The sequence below is a fragment of the Thalassophryne amazonica genome, chromosome 19 (assembly GCF_902500255.1).
Source record: "Thalassophryne amazonica chromosome 19, fThaAma1.1, whole genome shotgun sequence".
Classification (NCBI taxonomy): Eukaryota; Metazoa; Chordata; class Actinopteri; order Batrachoidiformes; family Batrachoididae; genus Thalassophryne; species Thalassophryne amazonica.
The window spans coordinates 15,465,464-15,487,434 of record NC_047121.1 but is presented as its reverse complement, the minus strand read 5'-3'; the positions used below and the strand labels follow the sequence as shown (position 1 = coordinate 15,487,434).

The following is a 21,971-nucleotide window of genomic DNA, read 5'->3' as shown; positions in this document are numbered from 1 at the left end:
TGTGTGTGTGTGTGTATGTGTGTGTGTGGGTGTGTGTGTGTGGGTGTGTGTGTATGTGTGTGTGTGGGTGTGTGTGTGTGTGGGTGTATATGTATGTGTGTGTGTGTGTATGTGTGTGTGTGGGTGTGTGTGTGTGTGGTGTATATGTATGTGTGTGTGTGTGTATGTGTGTGTGTGGGTGTGTGTGTGTGTGTGTGTATATGTATGTGTGTGTGTGTATGTGTGTGTGTGGGTGTGTGTGTGTGTGTGTGTATGATGTGTGTGTGTGTGTGTATATGTATGTGTGTGTGTGTGTATATGTATGTGTGTGTGTGTGTATGTGTGTGTGTGTGTGTGTGGTGTGTGTGTGTGTGTGTGTGTGTGTGTGTGTGTGTGATAAAAGTATCCGACCTTATTATTTTTTTCAAAAACCATATGGATTTGAATCACGTGTGATTACATCAGACATGCTTGAACCCTCGTGGGCATGCGAGAGTTTTTTCACGCCTGTCGGTTACGTCATTCGCCTGTGGGCAGTCTTTGAGTGAGGAGTGGCCCACCCTCTCGTCGATTTTTTCATTGTTTAGGAATGGCTCAGTGACTGCTGCTTTGGTTGATAAAATTTTTTTCAAAAACTGTAAGGCACAACTGAGTGGACACCATTCGATAAATTCAGCTGGTTTTCGGTGAAAATTTTAACGGCTGATGAGAGATTTTGGTCTGTTAGTGTTGCTTTAAGGACGACCCACGGCGTCTGACGGCGATCTACGCTCCGAGGCGGCGTCATCTCGCTGTTTCAAGATGAAAACTTCCACATTTCAGGCTCTGTTCACCCAGGCCGTCGTCAGAGAACAGAGAACTTTCAGAAGAGGTCGGCATGAGGAGTTTATTCGGACATTCCACTGTTAAAGGAGATTTGTAATGAAAGAACGTGCGGGCAGAGTTGCATGTCGGGCCGGACCCGACCGCGGGGGGTCGCGACAGGAAAAACACCTCCGTTGGAAACCTTAACAGACAAGTTGGAACATGCCCAGCTGTTAAACAATTTCTCAGATACTCACTTGCTGAAAGCCATCAAAAGCCGCTTGAATTTTACAAATGGTTTTCAACACGGAGGTGTTTTTCCTGTCGCGGCGCAGACGTTTTTGCCACGTCGTCACGGAACCGACTCGGCAAATTCGTCCGCACGTTCTTTCATTACAAAATCTCCTTTAACAGTGGAATGTCCGGGTAAACTCCTGATGCCGGCCTCTTCTGAAACGTCTCTGTTCTCTGAGGACGACCTGGGTGAACAAAGCCTTAAATTAGGATGTTTTCAGCTCGAAACAGCCAGACGGACGCCACCTCCGACCGCGCCGCGCCGATCTGCTTTGTGGGCTGTCCTTAAAGCGAAAGACACTCCACAATCTCTCATCAGCCGTTAAACTTTTCACCGAAAACCAGCTGAATTTCTCGAATAGTGTCCACTCGGATATCCCTCACAGGTCCTGAAAAAATGTTGATAAAGGAACGCGCGCCGTCTCCAGCGGCTTCTCAGACAAAGAAATTCCGACGGGTGGGGTGGAGCACTCCTCACTCAAGGCCTGCCCACAGGCGAATGACGTTACCGACGCGTGAAAAAACTCACGCATACGAACGAGGGTTCAAGCATGTCTGGTGTAATTGCACGTGATTCAAATCCATATCGTTTTTTTTAAATAAAACTGCCGGTTAGTTTTATCTCAGACCCCGTGTGTGTATATATATATATATATATATATATATGTATATATATATATATATATATACACACATTATTCCTGTTTATGAGATTGCAGTTTTTATTTTGGGGTTTTTATTAACATTTGAGGTGAGGTTTGCTTATGCAATACTTTCAGTAGTCTGTCATTTCTCACACACACACACACACACACACACACACACACACACACACACACACACACACACACACACACACACACACACACACACACACACACACACACACACACACACACACACACACAGAGGGAGAATTTTAGAAATTGCATGTTAAGCATAGTGATGATAAAAAACATATGAGAGGATGAAATTGAAAAACCTATTTTAAATTGATAAATATCCTCTATATTATACATGTACAAGCTCACATTTGATTGAATTTCTTAGACCATGTTTTCCAATACTTCTTTTAGTTATATACCTTCAAATCTTGCAGAGCTGATAGAAATTATAACTGTCATAATAGTAACTGTGATTTCTAGATCATGTTACTTTGAGTTGAAATAAGATTTCATTATCCAAGTCAGTGTTCAGAATGTATTCAGACTAGGAATCAGATTATTTCATTAGATACTATATAATTTGTTTTGTGTAACTATTGATAACTATTGATAGAAAAATGGTTTTTATTTAATTTTTCGGGTGGTGGCCAAGTGGTTAATGCATTTGGTTTCAGTGCGGAAGGTTCCTGGTTCGAATCCCACCCCTACCACATTTCGCCATGTAATGTGGAGTTGCGTCATGAAGGGCATCCGGTGTAAAACATGTGCCAGTTCAACATGCAGATCCACCTGAGATTTGCTGTGGCGACCCCTTGTGCAAAACAAGGGAGTAGTCGAAGGGACTTACTTTATTTATACTTATTTTTGAAAACCGTTGATGTAACGCCATATGCCTTGTTGGAAAACACTACAGGACAATGTCGAGCAGTTTCCATGAGGGGAATCTCTATATATTGCCATTGAAATAATTTAAATTCTTTTCATATTGTTCATTTCACTGTAATTTCAATTGAATATTGTTTAAAAGAAATTAGGAATGAACGCTATCACTGAAGTGCTGTCTTTTTTTTTTTTTTTTTTAAAGCAGAGATATTAATCTTTTAGGAACAAGATGATTACCTTGTATGTACAATATAATAATGTGCTGCAACAAGATAATTACCCCATTGTTACCAATGTAAGATGACGCTGGCTATAAGGTGATTTCCCCCCAAAAAAGGCTTTCTGGACAAAGAAATAATGAAAATACTTTTTTCCAAAAAATAAGGCTAATAACACATATTATGGATAGACACTCATTTCTCTTTTCAACTATGTACTGACACAGTCACCTGTTAATCTCTTGAAAGGAACTGCTTATTGACCCATGGTAAAATATTCTGAGTTAGTACTTTTAACATGGTCTTTTTGGGCTCATTATCTTCTAACATCTTTGCGTAATTGGGGCACTACGCCCCCCTGTTATGCAAAACTTTCTTCTTTAAAAACCTTAAACTAAGAAATTAGATGGAAAAATCCCCTAACCCGTACAGTTGTCATGGAAGGGGAAATTATCTATAGAGACAAAAACAATTTTATTTATTTATTCGGTACCAGGCTGGAAACATGTTTACTTCTGTTTTAAAGTTGAACACTTTAACATGGACTTGAATGGGAACCTGCTTGTTTTGGGAGCCAGCCTCAAGTGGACACTCCAGGAACTAGGACTTTCTTTTTTTTGTTGTTTTTTTTTTGTTTTCTGGGTGAGCTTCATCTGAGATTATGGAAGGTTTATCTTTGGTCCTGAGGTGCACACTCGTATATGGTACCACCCATTGTTGCAGATGTATTAACATATAAATGTTTAGGTCCTGAACATAAGACTATGTATTTCCAAGTTTTAAAAATGATTAATTGCTTTAAAAAACTCTTATATCCTCCTGACTACCAGGAGAGACACACACACACACACACACACACACACACACACACACACACACACACACACACACACACACACACACACACACACACACACACACACACACACACACACACACACATACTTACATACAGTGGTGGGCACAGTTTCGATAATCCGATAACAGATAATTATTGAAGATAATGTTTTCGGATTATCTTTTTAGATAACTTTAAAAACCATAATCGGACTAATTATCTTCCGATACATTTTTGTCCGATAACTTTTAGACCGATAACATAGTAAACAAAGATGAACAGTGACAAACACTTTTAAAATTTAAAATGAGTTGAGCACCTACCTGTTAAAAGTTTCCTAACAGATGCATAGTTCTACCCTCTGCAAACAGAAGAGAGCTGCTTCCAGAAGAAACCACTCTATCCTCTGCAGGCAAAAGAGAACTGGTCTTACAAAAAAAAAAAAAAATCATTTCCTTTAACACCATACTGATACGCTGGCAATATCACCCAAGTCATCCAGAGGCATACATTTTTAACTTATGGTTCAAATTTTAACCAAGCTAATTTTGGACAAGTTATTTAAAATTACTGTCATGTCTGACGTTTTATAAAGTGAAAATATCAGATATATGTTTTAGCTTTAAAGTAATGTGCTAATTTTAAGGTTTTGTGACACTCTGTTCAGGCACCACGGACAGCAGCATTAAACTCTAGTGCCTAAAACTCTCGTGAATATATTCTCTGGGTTTATAGATGTTGTATTTGCGTTTGTTAAATTCCATGCATCTTAAATGTAGCAGACACAGATTATCTGGGATTTTGTTTTGGCAAGTTTTTCAGGCCTCTACTGCAATCTACTGGCCAGTAGTGTTTATGGCAGCATTCGCCCTAAGTACTAAGCGTCTGGGCACCAGTAGATGGCAGTGTTCTATTTACTTTGACCCCGGTTATATCAGATGGTTGTCAAATCAACTTTTTGGCTTTTCAAATGGCTTTATTTTATTTTTATTTTTTTGTTTTTTTACAAATTAAGTTTAAAAACAAAACAACAAAAAAAATAACATTACAAGACAGCTCTGTGGTGTTTGCACAGGCACAATGCGAGCGGTTGGACGCTTGTAGCTCTTCAGCAGCAGGATAACCTCACGACGGCCAACCAGAATAATATCAAACAGGTTTGATTTTCATTCGACCATACGATCGGCAATCAGGAGGTGGTCGTGAGATGTTAAACGCAGCTTGTTACTCCATGTACACTACACAATGCAGGACGCGCGATTAACCTGAAACTCGGTCCAAAAAAATTCTCGCACGAATGAAAAATTATCTGAAAAAGGGCCAAAACTCACACAGTGTAAAGCCAACATTTGTGTCAAGACAATATTGAGTGCACATTTTACAACATCATCAAACGTGCGCACGGCACTAATAAAATGAGCGCACATTCTCTCCACATGCAAAACATTTTGCGACGACACTTCCAGGGCTCCATAAAAATGCCTGTTTTTACAAATAAAAAATTGAATATTTTACAAAAGCACATTTATCTGTAAACACCAACACATGACACACATCACATTAACGTGTTGGTTTACATAATGAATGACTGAACCAATCAGTGTTTAGCAGAGGCACTTTTACCCAGAATCCTTTGCAATCTGTCTGTGTTTGTTACAAAACCTCAGAATTAGTGCATTATTCAGCATTAAAAGATATATGTTATATTTTAACTTTGTACAAATGACAGAATTGACATTAATGGAGTTATTCTATCTGTATTAATGTTATTTATAAATCAAAACCATAAGTCAGCATGACTTTATTTTCCAAGGCCTCCGCCTGACCGGAGCGTTGTGATTGATAGAGAGCTGGCTTTATGGCTGCTCTCAGGGTGCCTCTATGCTGGAAGCTGTGTAGTAAACAAGAGCTTCCAGCAGAGGCAGGATGTTCAAAGACAAAAGTGTGGCCTCATTGTTTGGGTCTGTTGTCACTTTTAGTATTACTAGAAGCTGTTGTGGCGTTAAAACTCAAATTCAGTTTATTAGTAGCTGCAAATGTACCAGAGACAATATTGGAATTTATTGGTTATCTGTAACTTCTGACCGAAGTTATCTTTTCAGTTATCTGATTATCTGTTATCGAAGTTAATTTTTTGGTTATCTGTGCCCACCACTGCGCATATATATATATATATATATATATATATATATATATATATACACACATATGGATTACTTGTAATCTGATTACTTTTGGATTCCATTTCAATCCACGTGTGTGTATGTATGTCGTGGGTATCAGGAGGATATTTGCAGAAATACAGCATCTTGAACAAACTTATCTTGTGTGAAGATTATCTTATCACAACAGTTTATTTAAGGTTCCACAGGTTGGCCTTCTGTTGCATGTGTTGAGGGCAGGCTGAGCACAAGTGGCATGTAACACAGTACATTACATTTTATGTTTGTAATAAAAGTGGTTCTCTTTGAACCATTTTTTTGTAAGCATTTAGCCTAATCATTCTCATAGTGAAACAGTCAGTACATCCATTAACACACTAAAGTCTTTCACTGTGTTTTATGAATCGGCATGCCAGAAATACTTTGGTCCCTTTGAGAAATGATGTCTTCTAAAAAGTTTGCTGTTCTATTTGTGTACTCAGTTTTCAGCTCTCCCAAATGACTCTTAACAGTTTTGGGGAGCTTTGATATCCATGTACATGGAGCTTCCCTGGCCTTGTTGTTGATCATAAAATTTGCAGTTGATAAATCCTGCCTGTCCTGCGTTCGTACCATTATCAATTTAAAATGGGTGACAATCAAAGGTGACAATGAAGATTGAGTTGTCTCTGTTTTGAGAAGGTTGTATAAATGTGGTATGCAGGCTACACAGTAAATAAACAAATTCCTTATAATCTAATCAATTAATGCTTGTATATTAGGTGGCTGGCAAATGAGATGGCGATGATGAAGATGTTAATTACTGCTCTTGTCTTCTTTTCTTTCTCAGCCTAACCGGGATCTTGATATGTTCATAAATGCCTCTAAGAACTTCAATCTGAACATAACCTGGGCCACAGGTTTCACTGGTAGGTCTCACCAAATGACTTAGACACACTGAAATGAATGAATTCAGTCTATCTTAAAAAAAACATAATACACCTAACAGCCTGGTAATAATAAAGTTCTCCTACATAGAACCACAGTGCATCTGGTAAGTATTCACAGTGCTTCACTTTTTCCACATTTTGTTATATTAAAGTCTTATTCCAAAATGGATGAAATTCATTTTTTCCTCAAAGTTCTATGCACAATACCCGATAATGACAATATGAAAAATGTTTTTCTGAGATTTTTTTTTACAAATTTATATAAAAAAAACCCCCTAAGAAATCACATGTACTTAAGTATTCACAGCATTTGCCATGGAGCTAATCATCCTTGAGATGTTTTGACAGCTTAATTAGAGCCTACCTGGGGTAAATTCAGTTGATTAGACATGATTCGGAAAGACACACACCTGTCTACATTAGGGATGGGTATCAAGAACCGGTTCCTTTCGGGTATCGTTAAGAAATTATTAGATCCACCGACATCAATAAGCTTTTTGCTTAACGATTCTGTTATCGGTCCTTCAGAGTGGCCATTGTTTTGGGGGGTGTTTGTCAGGAAAATGATAATTTCTCTACACTGAGTACAGACCCTGCAGCGGGTCTGTAATCAGCTTTTCTGCAGCGAGGCTTTGCTTTGAACCTTGACCCAGTCGAAGCAGTGGTTTGCAGATTGAAGCAGTGCTTAGATCTATTGCTTCGTTTATTCTTTTTCTTTCGCTTAATTTTCCCCCACTAAAACCATAAAGAGCATATGTCTGTGAGTATTATTTACCTTTTTTATGTTAAACCGACCTCTATGGCATTTTCAGTGTTAAAAGTTAGCATTAAGCAGTTGCAGCTGTCATCACGTTCGGGGAATTTGTTTTCAAATTGTAATATTTTTTAAATTTATTTTTGTTTATATATTAATAATCTAATGATTATTATATACAATATATACTTATTATATACAATTTTAGAGAAAGAGACAAAAAGAACCTGAATAGAAACACAGCAGAAAATATAAAACCAACAATGAACATACATAAATAAATAAATACATACATACAGAAATAAATGTTTCCTGTGAACACCTAGTGACTCTTACACCTCCATTTCATCCCTGTCTTATTTAAGTTTAATGACAGTTTGTTTCAGTCAAACCATATTTTCACTTTGTTAATTTCTTCAGTGATTTCCTCCAGAACTATCTGCCAAACTAGAAAACTGCTGCATCCTAATAAGAGCAGAATACTACTGGAATGAATCTGAATAAGGAAAGTTGGGTTTTTTTCTCATTAAATGGATGCTGCACTCACTGCAGTTTATTGTCTGGAATAGTCCCAGATTGCATTTCAGAGCTTCCAGAATTCAAACATTTTCGTGCGGGATGCTGGGGGGTAATTTTGGGTTTCACCTTTTTGTTTTTCACCACTTTCATCCCTGAATGTGTCAATCGTGAGTCACTTTTGTGCTGATTAAAGTCACTAACTGGGACTCCTGTCTTGTTGCGAGAAAGAAACGAGAATCGTCCTCCGTTCTTTTCACACAGCTCCAAACACTGCGCGGCTCTCTGCCGAGTCAAGTTAGAACGATAGAATCCAGTCGGAATTAATAACTTCAAAGCGAAACACTGTTTTGTTTATTTTTATTTATGTCTAGAGATCAAGGATACAGTCACCAATTTCATATTTATTTACTTTAAGACTCAATGAAATACATAGAAAACCTGTAAAGCCTACTTTTAGTACAAAATTCACGAGGTATCGATAAGGGAATTGATAAGGAATCGGATCGATAAGCAGAATCAATAATGGCATCTATATCGATAAAATCTTATCAATACCCATCGCTAGTCTACATATAAGGTCCCACAGTTGACAGTGCATCTGTCGAGGCACAAATTTGGGAAGGGTACAGAAACATTTCTGCTCCTTCAAAGGTCCCAATGAGCACAGTGGCCTCCATCTTCCATAAATGGAAGCCGTTTGGTTGCACCAGGACTTTACCTAGAGCTGGCTGCCAGTCTAAACTGAGCAATCAGGGGAGAAGGGCCTTAGTCAGGGAGGTGACTAAGAACCCGATGGCCACTCTGTCAGAGCTCCAGCATTCCTCTGTTAAGAGAGCAGAACCTTCCAGGAGGACAACCATCTCTGCAGTATTCCACCAATCAGGCCTGTATGGTAGAGTAGAGACAGCCAGACAGGAGCCACTCCTTTGTAAAAAGGCACATGGCAACCCACCTGGAGTTTGCCAAAAGGCACCTGAAGGACTCTTAGACCATGAGAAACAAAATTCTCTGGTCTGATGAGACAAAGATTGGTGTGAATGCCAGGCATCATGTTTGGAGGAAACTAGGCACCATCCTAGGCACCTACAGTGAAGCGTGATTGTGGCAGCATCATACTGTAGGGATGTTTTTCAGCAGCAGGAACTGGGAGACTAGTCAGGATTGAGGGAAAGGTGAGTGCAGCAATGTACAGAGACATCCTTGATGAAACTTTGCTCTAGAGCACGCTTGACCTCAGACTGGGGCAGTGGTTCATCTTTCAGCAAGACAATGACCCTAAGCACACAACCAAGATATCAAAGGAGTGGCTTCAAGACAACTCTGTGAATGTTCTTGAGTGCCCCAGCCAGAGCCCCAGACCTGAATCCGATTGAGCATCTCCGAAGAGATCTGAAAATGGCTGTGCACCGACGCTTCACATCCAACCTGATGGAACTTGAGAGGTGTTGCAAAGAGGAATGGGCAAAACGTCCGAAAGATAGGTTCACCAAGCTTGTGGCATCATATTCAGGAAGCCGTGAGGCTGTAATTGCTACCAAAGGTGCATCAACAAAGTCTTGAGTACAAGGTGCGAATACTTATGTACATGTTATTTATTTTTAATAAATTGGCAACAAAAAAAAAACACTTTTTCATGTTGTCGTTATGGGATGTTGTGTGTACAATTTTGAGGGGCAAAAATTAAATTTGCTCCATTTTGGAATAAGGCTTTAAGATAACAAAATGTGGAAAAAGTAGGGTGCTGTAAATTTCCAGATGCACTGTATAATTGGATGTTGAGACTGACAATAATTTGTTAAAAATGGGAAGGTAAAATTAATTACTACTTTGCATTTTGTTTCATTTTAGGAAGATGTGCTTTGAATGTGAAAACAGTAGAATCGTTTACAAAGAGTGCTGTCATGTTAAACCTCTTCATCTTGTATGGATGAAGGAATTTAATTACAGGCTGACTGTTCATGTTTAAACTTCATCTCTTCAGTTTATGTACTGTAGAGCTAATTTAGTAAACACAGAGGTAATGACTGAAGACTTTGAAACAGATTCACATTTGGAAGATTAATGCATAACAATGGCAGATGGATATTTATATGAATTGTATCCATGAGAGTCACTTCTGGATGATGAAATATTCTAGAAAAAGCAATGCAGACTTCAAAGCCATAGATATTTCACTGTCAGAAAAGTGGCGTCTTTCTTTTTTTATATTTCATATTTTACAACTTTTTAAAAGAATGTATTTGCTTTTATTTTGCTTTTTTCCTCACTTTGTCATTCTCTTCTTAATCAACTTATTTTTTTTTTTTACACTTTTTCGTTTCATTTTTTTCTTTCTCCATTTCTCTTTCTCATTTGTGATGTTCTTTGTCATTTAGCAGGTACCCAGACCGGGGAGGAGATTCCTATTGTCTCCCGCAGCAACATCAAGGAGTTCAAAGACAGCTTCTCCAATGAGAATTTTGACTTCCGCAACAACCCAAACATAACGTTCTTTGTCTATGTCAGCAACTTCACCTGGCCCATTAAAATTCAAGTAAGCTTTAAGTTCTGCTGACATAATTCATGTTGCTGTGGTGTAATTTTTACGACAAGCGATGTGCTAACAACAAACATGTTATGATGACATGCAAATGCCAGATGATTATGTTGCCTATTACTGATAACATTTAACAGATGAATAAGTATATACTCTTTATGCACAGACTAGTTAATAGCATTTAGCAAAACACACGTGATATTATACAAATAATGAATGAGTTCAATGGTAGGAATATTTCATGAGGTAAAAGATGGAATGTTCAATTCAATGAGGCAAAGCCAAGTTGAATGGTACCTTCCAGCATTCATGGAATTAAATATTTGTTCCATTGAAAGAATATAAAAACATTCATTATTTGTTTTATATAATGGCTAAAATAGATGCTTGTCATTTGATATTATATTCATTTATAAACACCAGAAAAGGGACTTACATTTTAGTGTGCTGCTTTGACATCAACAGTCCAACATGAAATAGGAGACCAAAATTGTTCTCAGTTAACTTGGTAAAATAGTTAGTTTGTGATTAAAAAAAAAAAACTTTGTGTAGTTCCTCAGTCCAGTGAAAAATCGCATCAGAAATTTGTCCACCTTTTCAGCCTAACAGCTCTTCATGCCACCAGATGGCTTATGGCATAGTGGATTTGTTTTGTATTTTTTGTTTTTGTGTGCGTGTGTGTTAAAAGAATTAGCACCATCAATTAGCTCGTTCAAATCATTGGCCGTCAGCAAAACGTACTCTGCCATGTTTAGCTAAATGCTGCCCCCACTAGTGTGTGCATGGGTGGGGTTCGCAGCATGCAAGCATACAAAATGTATGGAACCAAATTTGCACGATAAATATAACCATATTTGCAGGCTAAATGCAACACAACACAAATGGGACAAATAATCCATGTCACGTGACATACAAAGCACCAATCAAATGACAAGAATCCACTCAGCCATTATTTAAATTCAAATATTGCATGCACAAACATATGTTGTATGACTATGTATACTTAAAAAAAAAAGCCATGAGGCAGGAATTTGGAATTATGGGTGAAAATTTGAGTGAAGCACTTATTTTTTTTAAAAAAGGAACATTGAATTAAATAAAAAAAATTATAATTGTAATTATAATTGGAAAATTATGATAATTTGGGCTTTTTAACAAAGGGTGAATTTCCAAGATCCAGAGTTGAACTCTCCAGACCTGGGTACTTTCCAGAAAGTGATTTCACCAATCCTGGGTACTTTCCAAAAAATGATATAATCTGCAGCTGTTTTTATTGGTATAAGACTTGCTATATTTAGAAAAGGCCACCCTTTTGGGGTGGAGAAATTTCCCTTTTTAAAAAGCAGAGAAGCTTGAATCTTCGACTGGACTGGGTTGCTTGATGCAAGGACGTTTCGCTTCAAATCACAGAAGCTTCCTCAGCTAAAATTCTTGCTCTGGTAGTCTGACTTCTGTCTTGACTCTTGTAGAGAAGAATAAACAGAAGCCACAAAAGCTGGAGTTTTAAACCTAACCAGACCCCTCCTACCGAGAGGCAGACTGCTATAGGCTAGTGACTAAACAATAGCTCTAATTAGCACCTATTGTGCTCTAGTTAGCACCCTCCTAATGACAGGGCAGCTGTCCCTCCTAATGATGGGACGGACGCCTCTCCTGCCGGCTCCCTTGACGACTCTCCTGATGACGTGAATGACTCATTACCATGAACAAAATACTGAAACTGCTTTGACCTGAGTACCCCATTGTAAACAGGGGACAAAGCGTGTCTCAGACCCCCTCCCCGGTTAAGGCTGGGTTTCAACTGTTTCACATAGAATGCCTCCTTGACCCCTCTCTCAAACCATTTCTTCTCTCTGGCTAAGATTTTAACTTCCTTGTCCTCAAACGTGTGGTTAGTGTCTTTAAGGTGGAGATGAACTGCAGACTGAGGTCCACTTGCGCCCTCTCTGCGGTGCTGGTATAGCCTTTTGTGTAAAGGTTGCTTAGTCTCACCTATGTAGTGTTTGTTACAGTTTTCCTGACATCTGATAGAATACACTACATTGCTCTGTTTGTAACTAGGGATCCTGTCCTTAGGGTGAACTAATTTCTGTCTCAAGGTGTTAACCGGTTTAAAGTAAACTGGGATTTTGTGCTGTCTGAAGATCCTCTATAAGGGAGAGACACTCCTCTTCTTCTTGTTTCTGTCTCCTGTCTATCTGGTCTCTTTGTTCTGTGGGACTTCTGCACTTCTGTGAAGAGATGAGAACCAAAGTAGTGGAAATCACAGCTCTGAGTGGCACTTGAAAACCCCCTGTTGTGTCAATTCACTTGAGCATGAAGGTGTGAAAAGGTTTTTAAACCATCAGCATCAGCAGATATTCTGTGAGAACAAGTTTGATCCACAGAGCTGTGACACCAGAAAGACCCAGGCCTGATGAATCCTGGTAATTTAAGTCATTGTTCAGGGATTTAATTGCTTCCTCCGAGCAAACCCGTTTATAGATATGTTTTTCCCTCTACAATCTGTAATTTCCTTGTTATATATAATAAACACTGGTAGATGGTCAGATATATCACAGACCATTAGGCTGCCTGTAGCGTCATCCATAGTGCTGTTTGTGAAGATGTTATCAATTAAAGTGGCACTGTGATTTGTTACCCTGCTAGGTCTTGTTATAGTTGGATAGAGGCTCATGCCAAACATCATATTAAGGAAATTATTAGTCCATTTGTGCTTTGTGTGATTTAGTATATCTATATTTAAATCTCCACATATAAACATAGTTTTCTTTTCTTTCCTTGAAAATATTTTTCCTACACAGTCATTGAATAATTCTACGTCAGCTCCTGGAGACCGATACAAACAGCTCACAATTACATTTCTCTCCTTATCATTATGGACTTCAATTGTAACAACTTCTAAAACATTATCTATAGCCAGAGTCATATCCTCTACTAATTTAAACCTAATGCTATTATGAATATATAGTGCCACTCCTCCACCTATTTTATTTTTCCTATTAACATACTTGAGTTCATATTCTTCTATTTCAAAGTTAATACCTTTGTCCTCATTAAACCAAGTTTCTGACAAAGCAGTTATACTAAATGGATGTGCAAACTGCTGTATATATTCTTTGATGACATTAAAATTAGCATACATACCTCTACAGTTGAAGTGGATAATTGACAATTTTTCCTTCATTGTCATAGCATGTAGAAAATCATCAACAGTATAATATATACAATCATCATTAAATGTAGAGTAAAAAGTATTATCAGGGTCTAGTTCTTTTTGTGAGTCTTGAAAATTATATTCAGTATATGAAAATAGATCCAGGTGCTCCAAATGCATTGTCCTTTGGTATAATTCTGAATCCATACTCATCATTTTTTTTTTCAAGATAAAATGAATTCTATGTTATTAGTAATAATCGATCAAAAAATTACCATCTCTCGATCCATCTTTGTCTTTGTGTTCATCAAAAGCTCAAAATTCACCAATGACTAGATCTCTAGGAGGCGTCCCCTCATAAATATCTAAATCACTGAGGTTCTTAACCACCAACACCTTAGCCTCCTCCGGTGATCCATTGAGCTTAATAAAGACTTTGCAGTTATTTACCCAAGTGCTTTGGATCTTTTTAGTTTCCTCAGGTGTCTGGCTTTTCGGGCAGTTTCTGCATTTTTCCGGGTCATTTTTCCAGGTCAAGTCTATGTTCATATAGACATTAGTACCTTTCAGTTTTCTTCCTTGTTTAATTAAGGTAATCTTTTGCTTGAGATTTGCAAAACGTAATATCAGGGCTTGCACGTCCTCTCGTCGTCTTCTCGGTAATGTGTGACAGGTTTCCAAATCACTTACATCCAGTGAAATATCATGCACATTGAGAAAGGCTGCTACCTGTTGCTCAATAGAGCTTGACTCTTGCTCACTGGGCTCATTCCGGTTGTTATTCGCAATCACCGCATGAGCATAGGACCGGGGTTTGATCTTAAACCCCATGATTACAATATCTTTCATTCTTGTATATTGTTCCAACTCATCAACTTTCCTTTCAAGATCTGTGATCCTCCTGCTCTTTTCCTTGTTTTCTTCTCGTAATTGCTTCACTTCATCAAGAAGCGCAATGATTCTCTTTTGGTTCTGACGGATTAAGGCAACATCTTCCGTTAAAGTATCAAGTGACTTTCTGATTTCGTCACCCTCCTCCAAAGAAAGGTTTCTTTTCGATGGCATCTTTGGACACAAATAGTTTGTTTGCTAACCCACTTCGAGGCTAACTCAGTAGCTGGCTCGCCGCTATAGCCTTCATCAAGCCTGGTGGATTCTGGCTCGCTGCTGTAGCCTGCGTCGGGTCTGGTGGAAGCTGGTTTGCCGCTGTAGCCTGTGTCGGGCCTGGTGGTAGCTGCTTGCCACTGTAGACTGCGTCGGGCCCGGTGGAAGCTGGCTCGCCGCTGTAGCCTGCTTCGGGCCTGGCGGTAGCTGCTCGCCTCTGTAGCCTGCGTCGGGCCTGGTGGAAGCTGGCTTGCCGCTGTAGCCTGCGTCGGGCCTGGTGGTAGCTGCTCGCCGCTGTAGCCTGTGTTGGGCCTGGTGGATGCTGGCTTGATGCTGTAGCCTGCTTCGGGCCTGGTGGTAGCTGCTCGACGCTGTAGCCTGCATCGGGCCTGGTGGATGCTAGCTCGCCGCTGTAGCCTGCGTCGGGCCTGGTGGATGCTAGCTCGCCGCTGTAGCCTGCGTCGGGCCTGGTGGATGCTAGCTCGCCGCTGTAGCCTGCGTCGGGCCTGGTGGAAGCTAGCTCGCCGCTGTAGCCTGCGTCGGGCCTGGGTCTTTCTGGTGTCACAGCTCTGTGGATCAAACTTGTTCTCACAGAATATCTGCTGATGCTGATGGTTTAAAAACCTTTTCACACCTTCATGCTCAAGTGAATTGACACAACAGGGGGTTTTCAAGTGCCACTCAGAGCTGTGATTTCCACTGCTTTGGTTCTCATCTCTTTACAGAAAACCCACGCACACTGACCAATATCTGCTCTTTGGCTCAAACCACCCCCTTGAACACAAGCTTGGGGTGATCAGGACTCTTCAACACAGAGCCCTACAGGTGCCCACAACTGCAGAGGGAAGTGCTAAAGAACAACAACTTGTTCGGAAAGCCCTCACAGTATGTGGGTACCCACGATGGTCCCTGGACAAAGTGCAGAAGTCCCAGAGAACAAAGAGATCAGATAGACATGAGACAGAAACAAGAAGAAGAGGAGTGTCTCTCCCTTATTTAGCAGGAGTAGGGGAAAAACTACAGAGGATCTTCAGACAGCACAAAATCCCAGTTTACTTTAAACCGGTTAACACCTTGAGACAGAAATGAGTTCACCCTAAGGACAGGATCCCTAGTTACAAACAGAGCAATGTAGTGTATTCTGTCAGATGTCAGGAAAACTGTAACAAACACTACATAGGTGAGACTAAGCAACCTTTACACAAGGAGAGGGCGCCAGTGGACCTCAGTCTGCAGTTCATCTCCACCTTAAAGACACTAACCACACGTTTGAGGACAAGGAAGTTAAAATCTTAGCCAGAGAGAAGCAATGGTTTGAGAGAGGTGTCAAGGAGGCATTCTATGTGAAACAGTTGAAACCCAGCCTTAACCGGGGAGGGGGTCTGAGACACGCTTTGTCCCCTGTTTACAATCGGGTACTCAGGTCAAAGCAGTTTCGGTCTTTTGTTCATGGTAATGGGTCATTCATGTCATCAGGAGAGTCGTCAAGGGAGCCGGCAGGAGAGGCGTCTGTTCCATCATTAGGAGGGACAGCTGCCCTGTCATTAGGAGGGTGCTAACTAGAGCACAATAGGTGCTAATTAGAGCTATTGTTTAGTCACTAGCCTATAGCAGTCTGCCTCTCGGTAGGAGGGGTCTGGTTAGGTTTAAAACTCCAGCTTTTGTGGCTTCTGTTTATTCTTCTCTGCAAGAGTCAAGACAGAAGTCAGACTACCAGAGCAAGAATTTTAGCTGACGAAGCTTCTGTGATTTGAAGCGAAACGTCCTCGCATCAAGCAACCCAGTCCAGTCAAAGATTCAAGCTTCTCTATTATGGAAACCACCTGGACAACTGAGAGCCTACACAGAAACTTCCCTTTTTAAACAGTATTTAAGATGACCACAAACCAGTGTAAATCAAAGCTGTTCCATTGTTCTTTGAGGACTGTGAATTTTGCTTCCTTTGCTGGCAAATAAAAATTGTTGCTTTGGGCCTTTGAGTTTTCTCTCACTTTTCTGGACACCTTTAACCAGACCTTTTTGAACAATTGAGCACAGCTAAAACACTTAGAGCGCAATCACACATCGGCCGATTGAGGCCGAATGGCATCAGAATGACTCATTCGGCCACAGTCGGTAAGTGTTGGGGCAGTCTACATAGTTGGTCCCATTCACTCGTCTGTCCCGAGTGCGTTGCACAGTTCAAAACACTCTTGGCGCAGTCGAGATGGGGGGCACACATCTGACGGTGGTCTGTGTGCAGTTTGTGTGCCATCTGATCACAATCTGCATATTCTGACGGCGCCATAACAGCATTTGAAACAATCGGATCAAGGATGATTGAGCTCTGAGATAGGATCGGTCAAAGCAAAGCCTGCCGGGATGTTGTGCCACGTATGTCCACCTCCACTGGACCCCAGGCAGGGAGGGCAAAGGAAATGTTGAAATGTAATAACATGTATGTGGCACACATGCATCATGTGCACTGAATGTGAACACTGCTCAATCTTACCGAAAGCACCATGTGCCACTGCAGGTCAGTGCGTTGCACAGCAAACACCGCCGCAGATCTGAACAAGCTGTTATCCATAACAGACCTTACAGTACAGATATGTGTCCATTCCTTCCCATGGGCAACCTAAATAATGTGAAATTTTGTGCCCATCATATCTGTGACACCATGGGCAGGTGCACCCCACCCCTGCCCCATGCACATCAGTGCATCATTGCACGTGTCAGAGGCTCGGAGCTGAACAGATCTCACTACTGTAAAATACATATTATTACTTGATCACCATCTAACTCTGTAGGAGGTATGACATGGAACTGTTTCGCCAGGCCATGACAACATTTTTAAACATGAATCTCACCTCCAGCACAGCCCCAGGAATGTTTCACAGCGCAAGCCAGACAGGAGCCACAGACCACAGCCTGCGGTGAAAAGCCTCTCACCTGGCTGCTGTGTGCTGCAAACAACCACAGCGTAAATAAATCCCATGTGACCGGATATTGTGGTGTACAGAGTTGCATTGTGCTTCTTATGCTGAAGTGAGCAAAAAAAAAAAAAAAAAAAAAAGTTTGCTGGATAGGCTGTGTCTGACGAATGTTGTGCACATGGGAAAGCTTGGGCCACTGCCAGCAAACTTTAGCAGCAAAGGTGTCAAGTAGCTGACAGCAGTAGTGGCTCATACAGCCATTATGAATGCACGCACGCACGCACACACACACACACAATCATTTCAACACATGTTCTACACATGCACACACACGTGAGGTCTGTGAGCGCTGGGTAGGAGAGGATGAGCAAAGATGTGATTGCATGGGAATGAGAGGGTGTGTGACTGCACCAATGCTTAGACACATATGGCGTGAGTCCAGTTCATATGTTGGTTGTATTCAGATGTCCAGTACCGGCAGGGCCTGTGCAAAGAGAGGACACAGCGCTGCCTCCCACTCCGGTCCCGTGTTTGCCATCGACATGTTTGGACATCGGGCAGACTTCAGCACCTTTTCTGGCCGTCTGACAGCAGTCTGTGTCGTCTAACTGTTGTCTAAATACGCTCTGGATGCAGTCGTGCAGGTGTGGATGAGGTAATATGGACGGGATCCGCCCATAGTCTACACAACGGAATATGGCCATTTTTGCTGTGTTGGCTTGGTTCCTGTGCATTCTTACTATGTGTGACGGGGTCTTCGACTCTTGTGTGGTGATCAAGGACTCTGTCTGATGTCTCCAGAACACTGCTTTAATCATAAGATTAACTAGGAAGTGTTTTACAGCACAGGCAAGGTGAAACTGTGCTTAAGGCCCTGTCACACCTTGATGATTTAGCCTGTGTATGCTGACCGTATTAAAAACACTGGCGCACGCTGGCATACCTCTAATAAATTAATGCAGCTGTCACACCTTCATGATTAACCAGCGTATGCCGACAGCCCCGTTTCCACCCAGTGGTTTGGGTGAGTACTGCACCGTGTGGTGCAGGTCAGAAATGGAGTAATTTAACCTTGGTCGACCATTTTCATTGTATACAGAATGGAGATGAGTAGACTGGCTGTGGTAAACGCTGCTGTGAATGAATGGAGTGTTGTGACTCTTTAAAGTTTTAAAGCGCAGAGTGGCTGCTGTCAGGTCTGCGTATCAGACCTGATCAGGTCATCACAGACCTGAATAATGAAATACCGTGATGATTTAAACTTTAAAAGCACTAGTCGACTGCTATCAGGTATGATCTGAATGAAGTGCTGATCTGTCAGTGTGGTGATCACCGCCAGCGACGGCACTTTAAATGTTTAAACAGCGCATTAATCAGACGTGACCACACCTGATCGATCAGGTCATCTGATGATCACAAGGACAGTGACGCATTAAAAGCTTAAATCATCACAGCGCTTTTGTGCGATCAGAGTGTGACAGTGGCATGAGAAACGCACCTGCAGCAGGAAAACCACAGAGGGACTTGCTTTAAAATGCTACGTTTCCTTCCACAAATGAAAGTATTTCCAGATGTCATTTAAAAAAATGAGCTTTATGTAGATTCATGTCCGTCTGTGACGGTGAATTGGATTGAAACAAACAGGTCAGTCTGTCGCATGAGGACATACAGCTTTCAGCCAGTCAGTGGCCAGTATTGATGGACAAATTTAGACTTATGAGTAAATTACAAGAAATGTGTGCCAACAATCACATAACTTTCCTACTAAAACTTATGTCCCGGGACTTGAGTCACATGTTGGCACGCGTTGAAAATTTTCAGCATGCCCAAAAATTTTTGAGGTGTTCAGCTTAATAGGACATATATTGGCGAGCGTCAACATGTTTCAACGTGCTTCAACATACTCTTAACTTATAAAAAACTTTTTAAATATGATTGGCATATGCTGACTAAATCATCAAGGTGTGACAGGGCCATTAGGTAACGCATGATATGGTGCATCATGATGGGTTAGGGTTACAACCTTAGTTATTATTAAAACATTGTTGGCAATCAAGCCTCTTGAGGGCTTTACTTGCCTTCAGTGACTGCAGCATTTATGAGACTATCCTGTTTTGAAAAATTATTTAAGAATGTTAGTTAATGAGATTCAAAATGGCAGCTAACGCAGGAGTCAGTAAATGCCACTGTATGCTCAAAGTGCCAAAGAAATAAAGCCTTGACCTGTATTTTTCCTTATCAGTATGCTAGTGGTACAAATCACGAAGAAATATGTTGGCTCAGTTTATATCAACCTTGTAACTCTGGGCAGTTCAATTTGCACACATGTAGTGCATTAATTTGATAATATCATTAGGAATATATGTTGTAAATCAGAAAAAGCACAATTGTTTTTTTAATTACACTATACAGTTTCAAGGTTTGTAAAAAAATGCTGTTTTCAGCCATTTAAGATTTTAATACAAGTGCCCTTTACACACCATTTTCCCCTTTTCAGTAATTTTTTTTTTTTTTTCCTCCTCCTGGAACTGGGTTTCTCTCATTTGATGCATTTATCAAAGGTGGCCAGACAACTTGGGGGATTAATTGCCAACAGTGTTTTTAACGGTTGTTAAAAGTGAACCTGTCCTTTATCCCTCTAGGTTTTAAGGTATTTTCACGATTGTTCCATGCTTTCAAGAATTCCCCTTTTAAAGTTTTTTTAAACATATTTAATTATTTATTTTAGCATAGCGCCCATGTGTTGCCATTCAAAAACTCTTCAAATCTTTATTGAAAACACCTTAATTCATGTGGACAAACTGGTTTAGTGATTTAACTGGGTTCACCAGAGTATTTGGCTTAAGTAGTGTAACATATGAAGAAAGTTGTAGCTCATTAAAAAACAAAGGACAATATGAAAAGATGTAGTTTCATTTTTTTTTTTTTTTTGAGTACATTGTCTATCACTCTACATTTACCAAATGTTGGAGGTATAATGTCCATGTGTTGAATATGAAACTGTTAAGAGTAATCTCAGCTTGTAGAATGTGACACATATGTCTAGAACACTGTATACAAAAAATAATTTTGCTCTAAATCAATTTTTGTAAAATCTTCAGACCTTTATTGAAAATAAATGTATTCATGTGTATGAACTGTTTTGATGTTAGAAATGGTGCTAGAAAAAGGTTTACCAGAGTCTTCATGTTGAAAAAGTTGTGTAATGTATGTAAATACCAGTGGTCAGTCTATAATACAGTAATGTCCAAAATGAAAATATGGAATTCCACATATACAACCCCAATTCCAATGAAGTTGGGACGTTGTGTAAAATGTAAATAAAAACAGAATACAATGATTTGCAAATCCTCTTCAACTTATATTCAACTAAATACACCACAAAGACAAGATATTTAATGTTCAAACTGGTAAACTTTATTGTTTTGTGCAAATATTTGCTCATTTTGAAATGGATCCCTGCAACACGTTTCAAAAAAGCTGGGACAGTGGTATGTTTACCACTGTGTTACATCGCTGGGATTTGAACCGAGGATCCTCTGGTCTCAAGCCCAACACTTAACCACTAGACCATCACCTCCCCTCACCAACTCAGCTGCAGACTGTTCTTCTTGTAAATCAGTGGATATCAGTGGTGAAATATGAAGTTTCATGGTGATTGTTCAGCTGCACTGCAAATCCATTAGAGAGAAGTAAAAAAAAAAAGCATCACACTGCATGTGTTGTAACATAGCATCAAACTTGACTATCTAGAGGAAGTAAAAGTCATAAGAAGGTTTCCATAGGTGAACCTGTAGAAGGATCAGTTCATTTAAATGAACGTTTTCTGTGAAGGTTAGGGTATAATTTTGTCACACTAACTTTTGTAAATTAACACCATTTAGCTGAGAATGACCTGACCTGTTTCCTGTATACACTGGTTCTGCATATTGTTACATTAATTATACTATAGAACCGCCTTGCATACTGGACTGCAACCACCAATGTGCAGAATTGGTCCATCGCTACGTCTCAAAAACAGTCATCTCTCTGCAGAACCCAGGTGATACCTGTCATCTCGCTGTTCTCCTTGCCACTGTTGCACCCGAGTGCTGGATCATGCAGAGAAATGCACCACATGGACAAAATGTCAAACATCACTGTCCAGCAACCTCATGACTGAGTCCTTAAAACGGATCTAAACATTAGCTTTTATTTTATTATTATTATTATTAT

At 40.1% G+C, this 21,971-nt stretch overlaps 1 protein-coding gene across 1 annotated transcript in view; it reads left to right on the top strand.

Moving 5' to 3' along the window:
• The window catches only part of atrn (attractin), a 446,230-nt gene that overhangs the window by 218,683 nt on the left and 205,576 nt on the right, over positions 1-21,971 (top strand). Inside the window, exons 23-24 of the mRNA XM_034159382.1 lie at positions 6,672-6,750; positions 10,420-10,577. Of these exons, the coding sequence (XP_034015273.1) occupies positions 6,672-6,750; positions 10,420-10,577 (237 nt within the window). The remainder of the gene's footprint in view (positions 1-6,671; positions 6,751-10,419; positions 10,578-21,971) is intronic.